Here is a 15,758-nt window from a genome sequence, read left to right as displayed (position 1 = left end):
CAAATTGGGTCCTGTGTCCTTTTGATGTGTCCCTATCATCCTTTGGGGGCTTCCTGACTTCTTTATACAACAAAATGGTGCAACCTTATTGTCTGCTTTTCCTGCCTGAGCCCTGGAGTCAGGCATTTCTCTAAGGAGCCCTGATTCCTTTTCTCAAAGAAGAATATTTTAAATTCAAAATCTAGGAGTGCTCATTGCTCCTGGGTGTCATTGCCTCTAGGCCCTCTCAGCGGACAGATGTAGGAATAGATGTATGTGTGTGTATACATGTTCATTGCTACTTATATATACGAGTATTAACAAATCTTGAGAAAACACTGATACCGCCAATTCTAATCCAATACCATGGGGTTATTTCTGTCCTTTCCCTTTCCACACTGAAACATCAAAAATCTGGCTGCCATTAGCCATGACACTCTTTCCTGTTTGCTCAGTCCTAGGATACACAGGATGTACATTCAGAATTCCTAATGCGCCCCCCTCTGTAAAAGGAGCCTCCCAGAGCATTTGAGATCTTGCTCCCCGGCATATGTCATCAGTTTGGCTAAATTAAACTCTCATAAAAATTCGAAAAAATAAAAACAAATACCAGGAGCCTCCCAGCTAGAGGCCAGTGTTTGTTTGGAGCTCTTCATCCCGAGAGTGTCCTTTAAATACTGTGCACAGAAGCTGCTTGGATTAGTTCTCCCCTCATGCCCCTGTTACTGTGGTTTCCCCCACCTTTGTTGGTTTTATTTATTCACTCGTTGTGGATTTATTTAGTGTGTGAAACACCAGCTTGTTCCAACGTCTGAGCCGTACAAAGTGGCCCACTCAGGGGTTGTTGTGCCCACACACCCACCTTCCCACAACATTCCTGCTCACCTCCTGAAAACAACTCTTCTGGCGTAACACACACATTTGGGAGAAAGATATATAAAAGTGGGATGTGTAAATAAGAAGTTTTTAGTACCTCCTCTGGCTCCTTGTCCCACTTCCAAAGGGTGGCCTTTTCTATGCATGAGCCACTGGATGGCTTTTCTTTTTCTCACCTAGCATTGTATCTCAGACAACTCACCCTGTTAGCTCATGGACACTTACCATATTCTTTCTATTTTTTTTAAAAATTTTAATTTAATTTTATTGTTGACAGTATTACAGATGTCTCCCATTTTCTCCCTTTTTACCCCCAATTCCCACCCCACCCCAGGCCTTCCCCATGCTATTGTCTGTATCCATGAGTTACGCATATATGGTTTTTGATTAATCTCTTTCTGTCCCCTCCCACTCCACCCTCCACCCCCCCCCCCCCCCCCCAAATAAGATTTGTTATTCTGTTCCATGTATCCATACCTCTGGACCTATTTGGGTTGTCAGTTTATTTTTTTCATTAGACATATAAGTGAGATCATGTGATGTTTGTCTTTCTCTAACTGGCTTATTTGGCTTAGCATAATACTCTCCAGGTTCATTCTTCTTTCTTACAGCCACATAGTATTCCATTGTCTAAATGTGCCATCGCTTTTTTATCCACTCATCTACTGGTGGGCACTTGGGCTGTTTCCAGATCTTAGTTATTGTACATAACTCTGCTATGAACATAGGGGTGCATATCTTCTTTCTGATTGGTGTTTCAGAGTTCTTAGGCTATATTCCCAGAAGTAGGGTTGCCGGGTCAAACGCCAGGTCCATTTTTAATTTACCCTATTCTTTCTAACCTCTCCAAAATGTCATACTTCCTATAGAAAAAATTTAAATGATAACGTGAAGAGTAGAAAGCCTAGGTATGCATACTGATTCCTGGTGACATCTTCTCTATTCTTCCTGAAATCTTTATGCTTATATCCCCTTTGTTTTATTTTGGGACTATTTGGGTCAATTTAGACAATAGTTAGACTTTTCCCACTTAGCCAAATATCTTGTGCCACTTTCCATATCACATCATTAGTTCTGTTTTCATTTTACTGTGTTGACAGGTTAGAATCTGTTTCATCATTCAGACTGATAGCTCTTTAGGATACTTCCCATTTGTAGCTGTTACAAATGCACTGGAAAAAAAAAGATCCTATACTGAGCTACTCTTTACCTCCTCTTCTACTGGTGACTATTTCCGTTGCCTTTTTTCCTATTGCAACGTTGTTGTAGTGAGCCTCCTTATATATCACCTTTTGATACTGTCTTAGTCAGCTTGGGCTGCTGTAACAAAACACAATGGCACCATAGCCTGGGTGACTTAAATAACAAACATTTATGGTCTCACAGTTATGGAGGCTGGAAATCCAAGGTCAGGGTGCAGCAAGGTGGTTCCTGGTTAAGGGCTCTTTTCCTGGCCTGTTTTGTAACAGAAGCATCACTCAGTGGTGGCTGTGAATTGTCCTTATTCCCAGCCAGTGGTTCTCAGCATTGGCTGCACATCTGAATCATCTGGGAAACTTATAAAACCCTAGAGCAGTTGAATCAGATTTTTTGGGTGGGCAGGTGCAGGCATCACCACCATTAAAAGTTGGTGTCACCCCTCCCCCACCATGGTGGGCCACTTTGAGGGTGAGGTTGTATTGTGCACAGAGACTACTCTCTCTCTCTACTGTATCAATGGTGTTGGTAGTGCAAAACTTTGGAGGGAGGGAGGGAGGGATATAGGTTCCTGGAAGATGCTGTTAATAAAGTTTAACTGAGTACATTTGAAGATCTAATTGGTTTTATCCGATGATATGTGAATTGGGTAGGTAGCATCTCATCTAGCAAACAGCTATCCTGAGCTGTTATACAAGATGGATGGCTTTTATAGTAATGAGGATGGATCAGGAAAGTCAGCAAAAGAAAAATGAAAATTTATTGGAATAAAGAGTTCAGGTGATGGCAGCTTCTCATTGGTTTAGCTGGGTTTCAGTTGGCTAGACGTGTTGCAGTATAAGAGATAAGCCTTCCTCCTGCTGTGGTAGTACAGTAGATGCATTTCCTGTTGGGGAGTGCAATGTAGGTCTCTTCCTGTTGGGATCTGTAATTGACTTCCTGTTGGGGGCAATTGATTTAGAGTGGTAGGACATGAGAGCTTCTCTACAGGCCTTTATGATGCCAGTTTTAGTTTAGATTAATTGGATCCAATTTAGTTGACCTAATTTTTTGTTTATTAATTTTCACAATGCAAAGAAAGGTTTAAAGTAAGAACTTCATCCTTATTCTGAAATCTTCAGGAAATTTGAGGGGGGAAATGTTCATCCAAAGTTGATATCTCAGAATGAGAAATCAAAGAATTTCATATGTTTTGCTAAGAGGAAGTTAGTTGTTTTATTTTTCAAATATTCCAATTAGCTATTTAACAACAACAAAAATGAGGATCTTGATGAAGTAACAAACACATTACAAATGGAAAAATAATCAAGGGCCAGAAGAATGTGAATAGTAGTCATTTGTGTAAAAATTGGGAGAAACCAGTTCTAGTTTCTTATGCATGGAATTGATCTGTAATGATGCATGGTGGGGATCTATGTAGAAAGAAACTGCTGAGGGACAGGGGATGGAGAGAATCCATACTCTACACTCTTGAGTTTACACTACGTGACTCTATTACCTATTTGAAAATAAAAGCATGTATGTCAGTTATCGCAAAGAAACTTGCTGTCATCAGTGGGTTATATTTTTTCCTGAATTATTGACATATAGGAAACCCATTTTCACAACCACTAGCCATGGTTGTGCCAGTTTTTTGGTTATAGAGTTGACAGGGCACTTCCCAGTTGGCCATGGTTAGTGAACATCTGAGGTATGGTCACCGCAGAACCTAAAGTCACACGTGTCTCTTTTCAGCCTCTGGACGAGACCAGCCAAATGAGTGACCTGCCTGTGAAAGTGATCCATGTGGAGAGTGGGAAGATCCTCACAGGCACGGATGCCCCCAAAGCAGGGCAGCTGGAGGCCTGGCTTGAGATGAACCCGGGGTGAGTTGGGCCTTGAATTCAGATGCAGCCAGGATCCTGAGTCAGCTGCCTGGCAGCTGGCGGTGATTTTGCTTGATTTGGAAACAAGCCAATTTGCTAAGGTAAATGAATTATGCTGGTTTGGGGGAGATTTATATTAAAACACTAATATTTTTTCTAGGTATGAAGTAGCTCCAAGATCTGATAGTGAAGAAAGTGGCTCAGAAGAAGAGGAGGAGGTAAGAGTCTATTTCCTTCTGTCAAGGCCCTCGGTACTCTGTAGTGGTGACCTCTCTCCCTTGTGTATCAGTCACCCCTGCACGCTGTGACTTTCCCACTCCGCTTGGGCATCATGTGGGACAAGAGATGGGCAGAGGGTGGCCAAGGCCTCAGTCCTGATGAAAAGTTAGTGCTTTAAAGCTGTGCTGTCCAGTACAGTAGCCACACATGACTGTTTTAATTTTAAATTATTCAAATTAAGTAGAATTTAAAACTCATATTCTTGGTCATAATAGCCGCTTTTCAAATGCTCAACAGCCTTCTGCACAAAACAAATAATCACTATAAAGTTGTGAGCATTAAATCATGTGCATGTTTACTTATAATCTCTTCATTGGAAATACTATAAATGGTTACATTTTCATGCATATTTTTTTAAATATATATTTTTATTGATTTCAGAGAGGAAAGGAGAGCGGGAGAGAGATAGAAACATCAGTGATGAGAGAGAATCATTGATTGGCTGCCTCCTGCATGCCCTGACTGGGAATTGAACCCGGGACCTCTTGGTCCATGAGATAATGCTCAATGCACTGAGCCACCACAGCTGGGCTTATGCATATTTTTTAAATCACTTAATTATTTTATGCTAAAGTGACTTCTAGATTTTCCCTGGTTGACAAAGCTCTGATTAAGAGCTTGCTCCTGCCTTAGCCGGTTTGGCTCAGTGGATGGAGAGTTAGCCTGCAGACTGAAGGGTCCCACGTTCGATTCTGGCCAGGGGCACATGCCTGGGTTGCGGGCTTGATCCCCAGTGGGGGACATACAGGAGGCAGCCTGTCGATGGTTCTCTCTCATCACTGATGTTTCTCTCTCTATCCCTCTCCCTTCCTCTCTAAAATTAATTAAAAAAAAAAAAAAAAAGAGCCTGCTCCTCTATCTGCTGTGAATTGCCTCCTTGGAAAGGATAACTCAGAGGGAGCTAGGATGCAGTCCCTGTAGGCAATGTTCCTTTCACACATTTAGCATCCAGCAGGGTGATCTTCACTCCCCCTTCAGCTGGGGTGAGAGGATCTTAAAAGGCTTTCAAGTGATATTTTAAAATATTGATCTTGTTGCCTATGAACTTGCTAAACAGATATTGTTATTTCTGATAGTTTTGTTTTATTGTTATTGTAGACTAGAGGTCCAGTGCAGGAAATTCATGCACTTGAGGGGTGGTCCCTCAGCCCGGCCTGCACCCTCTCGCAGTCTGGGAGCCTTTGGGGGATGTCCAGTGGAAGCGGGGGAGGCTCCTGTGACCTCCACTGTGCTCACCAGTTGTGAGCCTGGCTTCTGGCTGAGTGGTGCTCCCATGTGGGAGCACATTGACCACGAGGGGGTAGCTCCTGCATTGAGTGTCTGCCCCGTGGTGGTCAGTGCACGTCATAGCGGCCAGTCATTCTGCCATTCAGTCGATTTGCATATTAGGCTTTTATTATATAGGATTCTTTAGAATTTTCACACACAGGATCATGCCATCTGTAAATAATGGCAATTTTACTACTTCCAGCGCTTCCTGTCATTGTGCTTTCAATTTCTTTTTTCTTGCCTTATTGCACTGGCTAGATTCTCCAGTACAGTGTTGACTATGTGTCAGGAGCAGACATCCTTGCCTTTTTTCCTATGTTAGGGGTAATGCATTTCGTCTTTCACTGCTGTTTGATGTTAGCTGTAGGTTTTTTGAACATGCTCTTTATCAGGTTGAGTAAATTATCTTTTAATCCTAGTTTATTGAAAGTTTTTATACTTCTGTCTATACTTGATTTGGTTTTTTATCTGTTACCCACTAGTATGCTTTATTATATAAATTAATTTTTGGATATTAAACCGAACTTGCATTCCTGGGATAAGTTCTGCTTTGTCCTGATGTGCAATCTTTTCTATATATCGTAGTGTTGCTAATATTTTGTTGAGGATTTTTGAGTCTAGTTTTCTCATGATATCTCTGTGTAGCTTTGATATTAGGTTAACATTGGCCTTCTAGATGGGGTTAGAAAATGTTCCCTTCTCTACTTTCTGGAAGAGTTTGAGAAAAATGGTATTAATCTTAAAATATTTGATAGAATTCTCCTGTTAAGCCATCTGGTACTAGCCTTTTCATTGTGAGAAGATTTTTAGTTACTAATTCAATTAGCTATCAGATTTTATTCAGATTTGTCTACTTCTTGAGTCAGTTTTTGTTTTTGCTTTTTAATATATTTTTATTGATTTTTTTTTTTTTTACAGAGAGGAAGGGAGAGAGAGAGAGAGTTAGAAACATCGATGAGAGAGAAACATCGATCAGCTGCCTCCTGCACATCTCCCACCGGGGATGTGCCCGCAACCCAGGTACATGCCCTTGACCGGAATCGAACCTGGGACCTTTCAGTCCGCAGGCCGATGCTCTATCCACTGAGCCAAACCGGTTTTGGCTTGAGTCAGTTTTAATAGTTTCTATCTTTCTAGGAGTTTGCCCATTTCATCTTAGTTATTTGTTGGTAAATGGTTACTTATAATAGTTCCTTATTCTCATATTTAAAAATACATACATATATATATACATATAATTTCAGAGAGAAAAGGAGATGGAGAGAGATAGAAACACCAATGATGAGAGAGAATCATTGATCGGCTGTCTCCTGCATGCTCCCTAATGGGGATCGAGCCTGAAACCTGGGCATGTATCCTGACCAGGGAATTGAAACATGACCTCCTGGTTCATAGGTTGATGCTCAACCACTGAGCCACACTGGCCGGGCTGAAGTCTCTTTTAGAAGAATTTGTCTACAACCTTACTCAGACTTAGCTAAAAGTCTCACCCCAATATTAATTTCAGATATGGTAATATCAGTTAGAGTAAATCTGTACTAATAATGTTTTTTTTGTCCAAAAATGTTTGGGCTGTTATCACCTGTTTAATATTCCGAATGATCTATAAAATCATTTTGCATACCCCGAAAGAAATCCCACTAGGTTTTTTTATTGGAATTTTTAGCAGATTAATTAGATTTTTTGTTTTTTTAGTTTTATAGCAGTTCCTTTATACATGAAAATAATTACTGGGACTGTGTGTCACTTATATAGAAATACAAGGATGATTTACTACCAGGAAATACATTCATGTGTATTTTATTAATATGTCACGCAAAATCCCTTTATCATCTCAGTAAATGCTGAAAAATCACTTTCATGAAACACAACACTTACTTTACAGGTTTATAGAAAACCTCTTACTAAATTAGGATGCCTGTTATCACCAGTATTATTTGACATATTTTAGGCATTTTAGTCCTATCGATAAAGCTAGAAATAAATCAAGAGCAACAAATATTGAAAATTGGCTATTAAATGTTTTATATTGAGAAGCTCCAAGAGATTACAGTGAAAATCAGCTTGAATAGGTTGGACAAGGAATAAATGTGTAGTACACATTGTATAATGGGGGCAGGGGACGTGAAGAATCTATTGTTAGTAAACAAACGTACCAGGTAGCCTGAGACAGCCTTAAAAAGAAGTGTCTGAACTCTGCTGCGAAAACTAAAAATAAAATGCCGAGCAATTAAAAGAGATGCAAAGAGGAGGCATGACACATTCCGGGATAAGAAGAAGGTGTGAGAGTTGTAAAACTTCGCTTGCTTCTAAAAGTGTGTGCTCCCCTGGCATCCCTGTGCCTGTCCCTGTGGGGTGTCTTGAGCTGATGCAGTCTTTTCTCTTGGTAGGAGGAGGAGGAGGAGCAGCCGCAGCCAGCACAGCCTCCCGCTCTGCCTGTGGAGGAGAAGAAGAAGATTCCGGATCCAGACAGTGATGACGTCTCTGAGGTGGACGCTCGGCACATCATTGAGTAAGGCATCCCTGCGCACGCTCCTGCCCCGCCAGCTTCCGTCACGGGGGTCCTGGCAGGACGTTAGCGGCCCAGCCTCTCCCTGGATGGTGCTTACCGCTGTCCAGCTGGAAGCCGCTGGGAGACCACACATGGGAGTTCAGTCTCCCTCCCCGCCTCCCCACTCTTCCCAGGGTTAATATTTGCTGCTCCCTTGCCTGTCCTTAGACTTTCCAATTACTTTTCTTATCTTAAGGCTTGAGTCACAGGTCCTTAAAGGGCTGCTCCAGAGTCTTGTGTCAGAAGTACATTGTTACAAATAGAAATGTGTGTCTTTACTCAGTGATTCTATTCACTTACAGGAATGCCAAGCAAGATGTTGATGATGAGTACGGTGTGTCCCAGGCCCTTGCTCGTGGCCTGCAGTCCTATTATGCCGTGGCTCATGCTGTCACTGAGAGAGTGGATAAGCAGTCAGCGCTTATGGTCAACGGCGTCCTCAAACAGTACCAGGTGAGGCAGGAGGGGGCTGTACCTACCTAGCAGTCCTGACAGATAGGTCCCAGCTTGTGGGAGGCTGCTGAAGTTGGGCAGACTCAAGTTCACATTCTGCTCCTTGTCTCTGGGTACCTTACTCTTTTTCTCTAAGCCTCAGTTTCCCTTTCTATAAAGTAGAAGCATGATTTGTTAGGTTAGCCACCAGGAGGAAATGAAACGGTGCAATATATTAGGATTTGCTGGGTGCTTAATCTGTGCAGGGCAGGATAGCAGTGTGTTCTACGCTGTTAGCTTCTGAATCCCCAACAACTCTGACATAGGCACTATTGTCCTCCACACTTCACAGGATTAGGGGTGTGTGCAACCGAGGACAGAAAGGTGCAGTGATTTCTCAAACTTACAGCTTGGGAGCGGTCAGACCAGTACCGGACCCAGGTTTAGACACACATCCATGTTCCCTGATGGTCTGTGCAGTATAGGAATCGGGGCGTGATAGCATAAATGTCTGGAGCTGGCAGCCTGGAACTTAGCCTTTCCTTCTGTGGAGGTGACGTGACACTGGCACTAAAGCTCTTTGTCAGACAAGAATCACAGCTGCCATAGTAGAAATTTCTTTTTCTGTGGCCCCATATCCCAAGCTCATTTATAAGCTCTCAAGAGGCAGCTGGTTTATATTTAATCAAAGATTTTCTGTTTGGTTGTGGCCCTTATACTCCAACTTTCCTTGAAAGAACTCTCACAGCCTCCATGCCAGTATCGAGTTCCAAAGAGGCAAAGCCAGTGACCAGTGACATTTCCAGTGGCCAGAAGTTACTTCCTTATAACATTATATTCCCCTTGAAAACGGCCTTTTCTTTAATGGTTCGTATATTGCAGAAACCTTGCAAGCTTTGGAAAGCTCTCAGTTAATCCTGACATGCTAGTTAGGTGGTCATTGGCCGTTTGGTGGATTCATCAGCACGTTCTCTTGAAACCCTAACGATCTCCCAAATCGAGTGTCACATGGTTGTGGGCAGGTTTGTCCCAGTGTGCCACATGGCTTGGTGTCAGGCAGTGACAGACGGACCTTGTAACTTTAGTTCAGATGTTCATCTTAAAAATAAATTTTGTATACTGTACATATATTATTAACACAGCAACCCTATCATTTCATAGGAATGATTGCTGAGGATGAGGCTAAGGATAAAAGGAGTGGGGTGATGGAGAACAAAACACCAAGTAAAGGTGGCCGTGGGCAGTTCGTGGCTAGGGCTGAACTTGTTCCTGGCTGTGCGCGAGTCTCTGAAGTGTGGGCTTCAGTGTTTGCTGTCTCTCTCCTTGCAGATCAAGGGCTTGGAGTGGCTGGTGTCCCTGTACAATAACAACCTGAATGGCATCCTGGCCGATGAGATGGGCCTGGGGAAGACAATCCAGACCATCGCTCTCATCACGTACCTCATGGAGCACAAGCGCATTAACGGGCCCTTTCTCATCATTGTACCTCTCTCGTAAGTGCCCCCCCCCCGGGGGGTCCAGGAGCGTCCAGTGCCAGTAACCCCACTGCCCCGCTTCAGTGACACCCCAGCCTTCATTCAGACAGCGGTGTGTGAGTTTACTGGGTCTTTCCTAATAAAGTACCACTGCCTTATGGCTTAAGCATCAGGCGTTATTTTCCTGGAGGCACAAAGTCTGAGAACAGGGCATCAGCAGAGTTGGTTTCTCCCGAGGCCTCTCTCTTCTCCCTATGTCCTCACATAGTCTTCCGCCTGTGTTCTCTGTCCTGATTTCCTCTACTTATGAGGATACCAGTCATTGGGTTAGGGCCCATCCTAATGACCTTATTTTAACTTCATTACCTCTTTAGAAACCCTTTCTCCAAATAGTCACATTCTGAGGTTTTGGGGTTGAGGACTTCAACATAGGGATATTAGGGTGACATAACTCAGCCCATAACAGCCTGCCTAAGGGCAGGATAGGAAAGGGGCAGGTGACTGTATTAATTCATTGTCTGAATTGGGGCTCACTGGATCTTAAGGTTCTCTTCAAGCCCACAACCAGCAAATTCCATACAAGGGCGGTGAGTCACAGGAACTGAGGATCCTCATGTTAGAAGATTAGAGTGGAGCCGTTTGAGCAAACACTTTCCACCCTGGAGCCCTGTCAGTCCCATCCCAGCCCTGGTGATGCAGATGCTCAGGTGTAGTGGGACCTGACAGCATCCTGAGGAGGTTCTCACCATCCGTGTGCGCCACTGGTCTCCTTGCAGACACCCCTCTGGGTCCGTGATTCCATCAGCCACTCTGGGCAGCCCTCTTTTCAACTCAGTCTGTGTCACAAAATGTCTCAACTCCCCCAGCATGTTTGCAAAAGTCCCAGGGCCCCCTCTCATCGACCCAGCTCCAGTTACATGTCAGGCACCAGTCCAATTACAGGCCTGGGGTGTTGTCTGCTCTGATGTTGCCAGGCTTATGTACTTGGCCTAGCCCTGGATGGAGGGGAACCCCCTTAACTTCAGTCCAGTACTAAGTGGGGACCATGTCATCATCGGATTAGTGGATGAAGGGAGAATGGGAAGCCGAGTGCTAATGCCTTCCTGCCTTTAAGAAGGCCAGGCCTTTAAAGGTCACGCACTCATGGGTGGTTATCTCAGAACCCCATAAGAATTTAACTTGGAGAAATGTATTTCTTCTTTCTGCCCTCCCTCCCACGTGGTGGTATAAAATAGGCTACCTTGGCAGTCTTCATGGAGAGGGCTGTTTGCAGTGTGAGAGGATGTCCTAGGCTAGCAGATGGCCTTACCTCCTCCTCCCTTGTGGTCAGACCCAACTTGCTTCTTGGCTTCCCACTGCACTAGCCTGTGCAATGTCTCCCAGCCCTGCAGTGGCAAAAGTCCCTTCTGTTTGGTCCCCCGAGGTGTAACTTCATCTGCACACAGCTTTCTTCAATGTGCTGTTCTGCAGCCTGGGTTGTTTATTTTTACCTTCTCATTTTAAAATTATTTCAAACTCATAGTAATTGCAAAAATATTGTAAAGAATTCCTATACACCCGGCCTCCCAAATCTTACACCAGGTCAGTTAACACCATGAAGGGAACAATGACTTAATACTGTTAATGAATCTAGAGACCTTATTCAAATGTCTATTTCCCCATTTATAACCTTTTTCTAGTCCAGAATCCCACTTTGCATTTTGTTGTCACATCTCTGTGACAGTTTGCCAGTCCATCTTCGTCCTTCATGATCTTACCACTTGAATCCTGGTCAAGCTGTTCCTCAGATTGTGTGAGATGTGCCTATTTCTGAAATTCTGGCAAGAATCCCCCAAGAGGGATGCCATGCTCTTTTTGGGACCTCATGTCAAGAGGCACCAGGTGAGGGTAACTTTGATCTTGGGTATGTGGTGCCTGCCAGTTTTCCCCTCCCGTCATAAATCTAAGAGTTTTCCTTTGTAATTCATAAGTATCATGTGGGAAGGCACTTAGAAACCATATAATATCCTATTTGTCATCATACTTTCCCAGTAATTTTAGCATCCATCAGTTGAGTCTCACTTGAAACGATTATTACTGTGGGAGGTACCAAATAGTGGATTTCTCTTTCCAACACAGTGGGTTCAGAAGTCCAGAATGGACACTGTCATTATTGATTTTGTTCCTTAAATTGTCCAAAAATCGTTAAATTTGGCCTGGGGAGACCCTTCCAGTTAGTTTTAACACATCCCCATCATCATTGTATTGTGGTTGGTGTTTACTTCAGAATGCTTTTATTTATTCATTTATATTATTATTATTATATATATTTTAAAACATTTTTATTGATTTCAGAGAGGAAGGAGAGGGAGAGAGAGATGGAAACATCAATGATGAGAGAGAATCATTGATTGGCAGCCTCCTGCACACCCTCTATTAGGGATCAGGCCCATACCCTGGGCATGTGCCCCCAACCGGAATCGAAACCGGGACCCTTAAGTCCACAGACTGACGCTCTATCCAATGAACCAAATTGGCCAGGGCCAGAATGCTTTTAGACATATGAAGAAGATGTGAAGATACTAAAGAGAGCTCCCAGATACCTTCCCCCAATTTGCTCTGGTACTGATAACATCTTACATGGCCGTGTTACATTTGACGCAACTCAGGAACCAGCCCTGTCACACTACTATTCCCTAAACTCCAGACGTTATTTGTATTTCACTAGTTCTCCCCCAATGTCTGGTTTCTAATTCCAGGATCCTAGATTACCTTTAGTCATCACTTCTCCTTAGCCTTCCCTGGTCTGTGACCGTTGCTCATTTTCCATGTTCTTGATGACCTTGATGGGTTTAAGGAGAACTGCTCAGGTGTTTTGTAGGGTTCCCTCAGTCTGGATCTGTCTGGTGATTTTTCTCATGCTTACATGGGACAGACGACTATAAGGTAGTTACTGTCAACATGACTTTTCACTATTGATGTTGACCTTGATCACCTGGCTGAGGTAGTGTTTGTGAGGTGTCTGCTGTAAAGTTTCTCTTTTTTCTCCCTTCCATGCTTTATTCTGTAAGAAGGTCACTCTGCTCGTCCCATACACAGAGGTGGGCAGTTAAGCTCCACCTCCTTGAGGGGGGAACAAATACATAAATTATTTGGAATTCTTCTGTACAGAATATTTCTTCTCTCCCAATTGTTAATTTATTTAATCATTTCTATCAGTATGGACTCAGGCATATTTATTTTATATTTGGGGCTATACTCCAGTACTAGTTTATTTCGTTGCTCAAATTATTCCAGCTATGGCCATAGGGAGGAGCTCTTTCAGTTGACTACTCTGTCCCTTTGACATGCCCCCATCACTGGCGTTTTGAGCACTTGGCCTTTTGGCACCCAAAGGTGCTCCAAGCTCAGCATGTACATTTTCCACCCAGGCCTAGAATCAGCCTGGTTTATCTTATTAGAGAATGGAATTGGAAGCCAAGACCTAGATGTAGCAGGGCTTCTTGCTTCTGGGGTGTCCATAGCTAGGCCCTCTCAGCGGGCAGCACTAGGAAATACATATATGTGTACTAAGCCTTATATACACATACCTAACATCATAACATAGATAACAGTGTAACTTTACCACCTAGAGCAGTGGTTCTCAACCTTCCTAATGCCGCAACCCTTTAATACAGTTCATGTTGTGACCCCCAATCATAAAATTATTTTCGTTGCTGCTTCATAACTGTAATTTTGCTACTGTTATGAATAGTAATGTAAATATCTGATATGCAGGATGTATTTTCATTGTTATAAATTGAACATAAAGCATAGTGATTAATTACAAAAACAACATGTAATTATATATGTTTTCCGATGGTCTTAGGCGACCCCTATGAAAGGGTCGTTCAATCCCCAAAGGGGTCACGACCCACAAGTTGAGAACCGCTGACCTAGAATATTGTGTTCAGATCCACTTCCTTGCATCTCTAGGCTTATATTTCCAGTTAAAACACCTTTCTCCAAGGTTATTTAAGTTGGCTTCTTTCCCCCCTTCTCTTCAGTGAAGTTTTGCCATGTGTTGATCTTCAGACAAGAGTCTTGTCTGTCAAACGTCATCTCCTCTGAGCCAGAAGCTACCTGTGCCCCAGAGAATGTTTTTAGACTTTGAGCATTCAGCTGTCCCATCCACTGGTTGGGATGTGCAACTCTCTACCATGCATTTGCTTGTCCTGCCTCCCTCTGGTTTTAAAAATATATTTTTATTGCTTACAGGAGAGGAAGGGAGAGGGAGAAAGAGAGAGAGAGAGAGAGAAAGAGAGAGAGAGAGAGAGAAACCTCAGTGATGAGAGTGAAGTATTGATTGGCTGCCTCCTACACACCCCACACTGGGGATCAAGCCCACAACCCGGTCATTTGCCTTGACCAGGAATCGAACCATGACCTCTTGGTTCATAGGTTGACGCTCAATCACTGAGCTATGCCGGCTGGGTTCCATCTTCATTCTTTGCCTTATTGGGCAGGAGCCCTCAGTGGCTGTCATTTTTATTTATTTTTTAAATATATTTTATTGATTTATTTTTACAGAGATGAAGGGAGAGGGATAGAGAGTTAGAAACATCAATGAGAGAGAAACATCGATCAGGTGCCTCCTGCACACCTCCTACTAGGGATGTGCCCGCAACCAAGGTACATGCCCTTGACCGGAATTGAACCAGGGACCCTTCAGTCCGCAGGCTGACGCTCTACCCACTGAGCAAAACTGGCTAGGGCTGTCATTTTTATTTTGAGGTGGCATAAAGATACAGGTGGTGTCTCCCATACTCCCAGGTTTTATAGCATGATCTAGCATGGTTCTGAACCTGAAACAAAGCACCATGAGTCTGTGCGTTTTTCCTGGTAACAGGTTTATAGAATATAGCTTATTCCCACAGATGGTTGTGACCCATAGTGATGACAGAGAACTGGTCTCTAAGGTCCAACTTCTGGGTTCAGCCTTCTCTGGCCGACCAACTCTAATCCAGGCCGACCCAGGCTTCTCACTGTCCCTGTACCTGCCGCCACACTTGTGTGTCCCTGATCCTCCCTCCCACGGCACCTTCCCTCACTTGCCCCCATTGGAGACCATCAGTTACTCTGCCAGCTCTGAGTTCCACGACCACACTGGCCTCACTTCCCAGTGGACGTTGGTATGAACAGTGAGCTATTGTTGACTGAACTAGAACCTGACTGTTCCTTCCTTGTTTCCGTTAGAACGCTGTCAAACTGGGCTTACGAATTTGACAAGTGGGCTCCCTCCGTGGTGAAGGTGTCCTACAAGGTATGTCGCAGCCTGTGGAGTGGACATAGGTGAGAGCAGGGTAGGAGAGTAAGGAGTACAGATAGTGAATAGGGAAGTCAACTTGTATTAATAATGAGGCATATGTGCGCATTGTCCTATGTTATACACTTGGGATCTTGATGGTAATGCAGGTTTGGGGTCACTTGTTTTGGGGGGTAATGTTTATTTCTTATCAGTTCACCTTGTGAAGTGGGGACTTAATTGTACTTGTTTTCCTGGTGGGGAAACTGAGGCAGACAGGGCCTCATGCAGCCACTTAGTTGCAGAGCCAGGGTATGTCTGGTCACTAGGCTCCAGGGACCAGGTTTTCACCCTGTGCTGTGAGCGCTCTGCTCATGCTGGGGAGAGGGGTCTTGGCAGAAGGGACAGCATGTGTGGAGGAAACTTGATACGTTTGAGGAGTTAAAAGTATTTCTGGCAAAAGCTTACAGGACCCAGTGGCAATCAATCTGTGTAGAATGTGAACCTGAAGAGCTCTGGGGTTCTGGTCATATGGTTCAGGAGTTTGGACCTGGGAGCAGGACTGGGCAGGT

The 15,758-nt window shown here is 43.7% G+C and overlaps 1 protein-coding gene across 16 annotated transcripts in view; it reads left to right on the top strand.

Moving 5' to 3' along the window:
* Window positions 1–15,758, top strand: part of SMARCA4 (SWI/SNF related, matrix associated, actin dependent regulator of chromatin, subfamily a, member 4) — a 101,080-nt gene that overhangs the window by 45,500 nt on the left and 39,822 nt on the right. For all 16 annotated transcript variants that reach the window (XM_059696772.1, XM_059696773.1, XM_059696771.1 and 13 more), the window contains 6 exons: window positions 3,787–3,917; window positions 4,078–4,135; window positions 7,856–7,977; window positions 8,319–8,469; window positions 9,778–9,941; window positions 15,138–15,204. In XM_059696772.1, coding sequence (XP_059552755.1) covers window positions 3,787–3,917; window positions 4,078–4,135; window positions 7,856–7,977; window positions 8,319–8,469; window positions 9,778–9,941; window positions 15,138–15,204 — 693 coding nt within the window. The remainder of the gene's footprint in view (window positions 1–3,786; window positions 3,918–4,077; window positions 4,136–7,855; window positions 7,978–8,318; window positions 8,470–9,777; window positions 9,942–15,137; window positions 15,205–15,758) is intronic.

This window comes from Myotis daubentonii, chromosome 5 (genome assembly GCF_963259705.1).
Source record: "Myotis daubentonii chromosome 5, mMyoDau2.1, whole genome shotgun sequence".
NCBI lineage: Eukaryota > Metazoa > Chordata > Mammalia > Chiroptera > Vespertilionidae > Myotis > Myotis daubentonii.
Note: the sequence above shows the minus strand (reverse complement) of the source record. Positions and strands in the feature narration are given on the sequence as shown.